Here is a 7069-nt window from a genome sequence, read left to right as displayed (position 1 = left end):
GGGGTTTGGAGCCTTGGGCCTTTGATAGGCCCACCTGGGCCTTCATGCCATGGACCATGGACGGAGAATGTGCAGTTATTTATTTTGTGTACTCAGTTCGTAAATGTATCCTCTGTATTCAATAAACAGGCTGCCTCCTCGGGGAAGGCTGCCTATTCGTTCTGCCGGCCCTGGCTCCTTGCTGTAGGACCGAGGGGTTGCCCCAGAGGAGAAGGGGTGGGGGCCGCAGCCTGGGCTGCTCTAGGACGAGCCTGACTCCTCAGGCCCTTCCATGCCAGAAGACAAAGTCCAAGTGGGGAGTAGGACCCTCAAGAGCCTGTCCTTTCCCCTGAGCCAGGAGGACAAAAATACATGAGAGGACACAGCCTGGGGTCTTTATCAGATTGAGATGGGGAGGGGGACCTGTGGTGGGCTCAGCTGTAGGCTATGACCTTGTCGATGCAGGTGCTGAACTTGCTAACCCGAGTGTACGTGGCAGGTGCACGCATGTTGCAGTTGCTGCTGCCCCAGGACACACCACCAATAAGCACCCACGTGTTTTCTTTCTGGCAGACAAGAGGGCCTCCGGAGTCACCCTGAGAGGGAAGAAGGGAGCGGTGTGGGGGTTGGGGAGGTGTGCCATGGGACAGTGCAGAGGACGGGGTGCTGGTGCTCACCTGGCACGAGGAGGCACCTGAGCCACCTGCACAGATCATGGAGTCTGATACGTGAGCCCCAGTACTGCTGGCAGTGATTCAGTGCCCAGGGGCAGAGCCACCTGCTGCAGACGTGCGGGTGTCACATTGCCTGCGGGCCGAGTGGGGTGGTCAGGCCAGCCCAGCACGCTTATCCTTGCCCGAGCCCTCCCTCCCTCCCTCCCAGATCTTTGGCCCAAGTTCCTACCCACGCCACTGAGGCGGCCCCAGCCGGTGGTGACACATGTGAGGCCTGCTGTCAGCACCTCATTTGAGGACGCCAGGCAAACTGGTGAGATGCGTGCTGTGTACTTGGCTGGTGAGGCGAGCTTCAGTAGTGTCAGGTCATTGTTCATAGTGGTGGGGTTCCAGCTGGGGTGCGTGATGGCCTATGGGGCCAGAAGGAGACTGCGTAGGGCTGCCCTGGGCACAGGCAGCCGGGGTTGATGGGTGCTGAGCGGTGAGGCCAGGGCATGCCCCGAATTCCTTGTTCCCAGAACCCACCCACCTACACTGCCCAGTCTTCCTTCCCTGCCTGCGCCCAGGCACCCACCCTCGAGATGGACAGAACCTGCACAGTCTCAGCACTGGAGGATCGGTCGTACTCACCCAGGACGACAAAGTGGCGGCCAGGGCTGTGGGGAGAGCTGGGCTGGCAGCCTCAGGTAGGGCAGAGAGGAAGGGCATCCAGGGGAAGGAGGTGGGCTGGGGCGGGGCAGGTGAAGTGCAGGTGCTCACCTGACATTGCAGTGGGCAGCAGTGACCAGCCAGGACTGGCTGATGAGAGAACCACCGCAGAAGTGGAAGCCGCTGCTGTCTTGGGGTCAGGGGTCAGAGGTGGGGGTGGTCTCAGGCTATGCCTAGGCATGAAGCACCCAGGACCCTGCCCCACCCCTATGGTATGCAGACCTGCAGGGACACCTGCCAGGGCCAGGAGCCCGGCACTGCGTTCTCCCCGTTGACAATCCGCTGGCTGAAGCTCAGTGCGGGTTTGATGGCAGGAACACCACAGCCTGGCCATGGGGCTGGTGGGGACCTGCTCCCCACACCCCAGCCTACCTTTCCCCACCTCCTTCCCCAGGGTGCCCCCAGGCTGTGCACCCCAGAGAGGTTCAAATCCAGAGGGCTCAGCACTACCCCTTCCCTTCATACCCGCCTGAGCACCTGCATGGCTATCTCAGCCATCCCCAGCCAGTCCTGCCCATTCTTCCACTTCTTTTTTTTTTTTTTGAGATTTTTATTTATTTATTTATTTATTTTTTGAGACAGATTCTTGCTCTGTTGCCCTGGGTAGAGTGCAGTGGCATCATTTATAGCTCACTGCAACTTCAAATTCCTGGGCTCAAGCGATTCTCCTGCCTCAGCCTCCTGAGTAGCCTGGCTAATTTTTCTATTTTTGGTAGAGATGGGGTCTCGTCTTGCTCAGGCTCGTGTTCAACTCCTGACCTCAAGCCATCCTCCTGCCTGGGCCTCCCAGAGTGCCAGGATTATAGGGGTGAGCCATGGCACCTGGCCACTTCTGTATCTCTTTCCAACCTCGTCCCCGCTGTTCCGCATCTCCACCCCAGCCCTCTGGTCCAGGCCCCCTTTCTCCTGACCCTGGGATAGTCTCTTCCCTGGCCTCTGCTCCCTCTAGGCCTGAACAGTTCAAACCCTTCATGCAGCCAGAGGGTTCTTCCTAAACTACACGGCCAAACCCTCCCAGGCTCCAGGGCCTGGCTCAAGCTCTGGTCCCATTTATGAGACTGGCCCTGGCCCACCTGCCCCACCCCAGTCCGGCGGGCCCACTCCTGCTCCCTTGCCCTGCATCCCTTCCAGCCAGCCTGGGCCCCTGGGCTGGTGCTGGGAGCGGGGGTGCCCCCAGGGCTGTTCCGCCGGGACTGGTCCTGGTCCTGGCCCACTCACCCCAGGAAGAGCCGAGTAAAACCAGGCTAAGGGTCAGGCTGAGTGGCAGCATTGTCGCAGGTGTGAGGTCGACAGCTGGACTTGGCTTTATAGGTCTTCTCGTCCTTGAGCCAAAGTTCTGGGCCTGTGGCCAGGCCAGCTATGTGTGCTTGGCCCCTTCCCATGCTCCAGTCGAGAGAGTCTCTTTAGGCTAAGGTCCCCCAAGCCAGGCCTGGGCCTATCAGACAGAGCACAGGTGTGAGGCTCTCACCTCCTCCACCTTCCAGGGCCTGGCCCCTGGTTGGCTCCCTGAACCACCTCACGTTTTAAGAGTTGAGCACTGGGTACCAAAGACAGATGGTTAAATTAAGTCTATAGTAACAACCTGGTGGCTGGGATCAGAGGCACCTCCCACAGCTATCAGGGCACTCTGGGTCTGACGCCCCGTGGGTGCTCAGCAAAGGCTTGTTGGATAAATGTCATCTCTCCCCACTTGAGTCCGTGACCACAGAAAACTTGGAGTCAGTCTCCCTGCTCACAGCCCAGGATGTGCCCGGCTTCGTGTAAGCAGCCCAGGTAAGCCTCATCATCTGAAGTGTCACAGGTAAAGCGTCGCAGGGGTGAGGAGCGCGTGGTGAGAATTTGCCCTTGGAGTTGGGGAGCAGCGTCTCTATCAACACTTTAGGCCTCAGTGGGGCCCCTGGGGGGGCCTGACTGAGAGGTGTGGGCTTTGTCGTGGGCCACAGAGGAGCCAGGGAAAGGTTCTAGGGAGACGCAGTATGTGGCGTCTTTGGGGTTTTACAACCGTCCCCAGTGGATTAGAGAGCTCGCAGGGGAGTGGGAGGCAGAGAGAGCCTCCACAGTCGGAGTCAGAAGGAAGGTTTGGGGGAGACTGGATGAGAGCATCCCCCTCATGCCTGCAGTGCTGCCCAGGGCTGGGCTCCTGGAGGGGTAGATGCCTGAGGTGATGGGTGAACGGCACCTCTTAGGCCAGGCACTGAAGCAGTGGCCTGGGCAGGAACACCTCAATCAAAGAGCCCCGCCGGCTGCCTGCCCCACTCCACCCAAGAACGACACAGCCATCTGTGTAGGTGTTTGTATTTTCTGGGTTTATTCCCCCTTGTTCCAAGCTCTGAGCCTCAGCCTACTTTACTCCACCTCCATAGTTTGCACCGTTTCTTCCAGTAGCTCCAGGTTTAGCGGCTTCACTGTCTGAGTCAGGACAGCTGTGGTTCCAGGCGCAAAGCGGTAGCGGCTGGGCCTGCAAGGGAAGAGAGGCGGCCACTTGACTTGGGCCCATCACATGGCCCATCCTCCTCTTGCAGCCCCATCTCCCGGCTGTGCCCAACCCTTCCCTGTGGTCCCCCAGCTCCCCAGCTCCCACCTCTTCACGGGCTCCGTGGGTGAGCTCAGTGGCCGCAGCAGCTTGGCGCCAGTCGAGGTGATCACACATGCATCCACGCTGCCCCCAGAGCCCAGGTCACCCAGGATCCCCGCGGTAATGGCTTCCACCAGCAGCCCCTGCGCAGCCTCCAGCTGTGGGAAAATGTGTATGTGAGGCCTACAGTGTTGCTCAGGCTGCAGTCTGGGGAGTGTGTCAGTCTCGAAGCCCAGGCTGTTCACCACTTGCTCACACCCCTCCTCTCCTCCTCCACCCCAGATTCCCCTCCTGGGTCTCTGCCTCCCTCTCTTCCGAGACACGGTGGTCCCTCTGCCCACCGCTCTCTTCACAAACTTCCCAGGGTTGCCTACACTCGTGGCCCTGCTTCCAGCAGCCTGTTCACCTACCCAATCTCGTGTTGCCCCTCAGCCCCCACTGTGTTTCTCTCTCTGAGCCTTAGCCACCTCTGAAGCGACATACATCGCCTTCCATCGCCTTCTATCACCCCAAACCAAATCTAGGACCCCCCTCCCCCTCCTCTCGGCCTTTCCCTCCTCCCTCGGCTCCAGAGGATCTTCCCCGAGGTTCCACTTCTCCCGGCCATCCAAGCTTTGGTATTGAACGGTGATCTGTTGGGACCACAGTTCGCCCTCACTCCACTCACCGCTCATTCGTCACCTCTTTCGAGAAACCTTCCCCGACCTCCATACTGGGCCAGGGTCCCTCTATGCTCCCCCAGCTCCCGGATGCAATGCCCACCAGTGACCACGTACTGGGGGTCAAGGTTGCTCACCGTCATGTTCGGCTGGAAGCGGTCCTCCAGCACCGCCAGGGCCGCGTCCTGGCCGGAGCCTGCAGGCGGAAGGGACACCTGAGGTCAGCTGTGGCCACCTCGGCTGGGGGACAAACGTGAGGCCAGGGTGGCAGGGACGGGTTCGAGGAGGAGGGGCGGTAGCGCTCACCCAGGGCCGTGAAGGGCAGACGGCTGTAGGAGCCGTGGGGGTGCACGCTGTAGAGTTGCGGTCCGGCCAGGTCTACGCCACCCACGATCAGTGACGCACCCACGTGGCCCTGGTACCTGTTCGCGGGTGGGCGTGGTCGGCCGTGAACGCGACCCAGGCCCCGCCTCCTACGACCCCGCCCCTGGGCCCGAGCCCCGCCCCTTCCTGTGCCCTATCACCCTTTTCTGTTGCCCCGCTTCTCAGGCCTGCCTCTTCCTGTTTACTGGCACGTCGCAGCTCCGCCCTGTTCCCTGTCCCGCCTGTCAGCCCCGCCCGCCCCGCAACGGCCCCTCCCAGGGTCACTTAGCCGGGTCCCCGCACCGGAAGAGCGTCTGTCGCAGGATGCGGGTGACCGTGGCCACGCGGGGCTCGCGGCCCGTGGACAGCGCGTGCAGCTCCATTTTGGACGCCACCATCCGTGTGGTCATCTCGGCGTCCGCGGCCACGCCAGCCCCACAGCAGCTGAGGGCAAAGGGAGGATCGGTGTGGGCAGGGCTAGGATGTGTGGGGACCGGGGTGGGGACGAGGGGGCGGTTTTTCCTGCGTGCAGGAACGGGACTGGGGGATTCTCACTAGATTTTGGGGGCGATGAAGTGGATCTTCTCGCAGTTCTTGTCCGCCACGACCGAATCATTAGTGGCCCGCGTATCCGCGCCCAGAATGACCCCGTCCTGGGGAGTGGGAGGGGCCGCTGCCTCAGTGCCCACCAGATACCTCCGGCCGCCCCTCCAGCCCCCCAGTCTTTTCCCAGTGCTCACTCGGAACACAAGGCCCGCGATGGTGGTCCCAGTCTTGCGTGCATGAGGGACCTTGAGCCCCGGGAGGACGCGTTCCAATGATGCGTTTCTGGAAACGGCGGGGGAAGGCCCGGGTTTTGGTTCTGCTTCTGAGACTCCTGTCGTATCCCTGAACCCTGTCCCGGTCTCCCTCATCTCCCGGGGTCAGCCTGGAACCCAAGTCGACCAATACACTCTCCCTCACCCCACCCCTGCCAGGAAAAAGGCCCGCGTCCAAGCGAATGCAGCTCGGCATTAACCCTCCCCCCTTCACCTCTGGCAATTCTCAAAGGAGAAGCCCCCTCGTGGCTCCAGCTCTGGCTTCAGCATGTCGGGGCGGGCAGGGCCGATGGATGGGTCAGACGAGAGGGGCCTGCGGAGAGCGAGAAAGGCCTCCGACTCTGCCTCTGCAGGGCTCCACGTCGGTTCTTCCTGCTTTCACTTTCGCCTTCACCCTTCCTCAGAGGTGCTGGCTGCTTTCTGCATCTTTTCTTTCACTTTCACCATCACCTCTGATCCAGAGCAGGTTGGGAAAAGGGTGATGTTCTTTGCTAGGCCCTCCATGCTGCACCTTGGGTCAGAGGGAGGCACCCCTCCCTCTGTCCAGCTCCTCCTCCCCTTTCCAGTCTGAGCCCCACCTCTCTTACCCCAACTCCAACTCTAACCTCCCGTCCCAAATGCCCTAAAGCTGTCAGATGCTTGGCCAGGTCTGTGCATTGCTACTGGCCTCCCAACAGCATCGGGCATGGCTGATATTTGTCCTTTGTCACTCTTCCAACTCTTACCTCTTTTGTTGCCTTTGCCTCCTCCCAGGAACTTCAGACACTGCGCGGCTTACTCCTTAGCCACAATGACGCTGGTCCTTCCATTCTTCCCTGCCTCAGGCGCCATCTTCCCTCTTTCAAGAGGGGCACTATGGCTGACCATCTAGTGGCCTGGAGGCATGCTGGGCTCTACCCATGTTCAACCAAGCCTTGTTATTTCACCCCCCAGTGACCCCTTATCTGTATGCATCTCTCTCCTAGACTGCTAGTCTTGGCTAGCATTCTCTCCCACCTGGATTTGCACTGGCCTCCCTGGTTACCCCACGCTTCCTACCCCCACCTCCAGGCTACACTCTACCCTATACAGGGAGAGGATCTTTCTAGATTGGAAATCTAGTCCCAGTCTTTCCTTGGTTAAAACCCTTCAGCAGCTACACACTGCTCTTAGCTCAAAGCCCAGTCTTTACGCCTGTGTTACCCTTTTTTTTTTTTTAGACAGAGTCTCACTCTGTTGCCTGGGCTAGAGTGCCGTGGCATCAGCCTAGCTCACAGCATCCTCAAACTCCTGAGCTCAAGCAATCCTTCTGCC

General features: G+C 60.2%; 2 protein-coding genes across 2 annotated transcripts; both read right to left on the bottom strand.

Annotated features, from left to right (window-relative positions):
* Nucleotides 1-413: 413 nt before the first annotated feature.
* On the bottom strand, nt 414-2640 carry CTRL (chymotrypsin like). The gene is given in 9 exon segments (XM_069456561.1): nt 414-575; nt 657-708; nt 710-736; nt 738-786; nt 883-1063; nt 1228-1309; nt 1413-1496; nt 1588-1687; nt 2580-2640. Coding segments are annotated over 9 exon segments (789 nt in total). The 5' UTR covers nt 2632-2640.
* Nucleotides 2641-3654: 1014 nt separating this feature from the next.
* On the bottom strand, nt 3655-6302 carry PSMB10 (proteasome 20S subunit beta 10). Its single transcript, XM_069456294.1, has 8 exons — nt 5991-6302; nt 5699-5786; nt 5514-5611; nt 5262-5402; nt 4902-5017; nt 4733-4791; nt 3943-4094; nt 3655-3819 (listed from the first exon to the last, which is right to left on the bottom strand). Exons 1-8 carry the CDS (start codon nt 6044-6046, stop codon nt 3708-3710), a joined length of 822 nt encoding a protein of 273 aa, XP_069312395.1. The 5' UTR covers nt 6047-6302; the 3' UTR covers nt 3655-3707.
* Between the last annotated feature and the right edge of the window lie 767 nt (nt 6303-7069).

This window comes from Eulemur rufifrons, chromosome 23, assembly GCF_041146395.1.
Source record: "Eulemur rufifrons isolate Redbay chromosome 23, OSU_ERuf_1, whole genome shotgun sequence".
Taxonomy (NCBI): Eukaryota; Metazoa; Chordata; class Mammalia; order Primates; family Lemuridae; genus Eulemur; species Eulemur rufifrons.
Note: the sequence above shows the minus strand (reverse complement) of the source record. Positions and strands in the feature narration are given on the sequence as shown.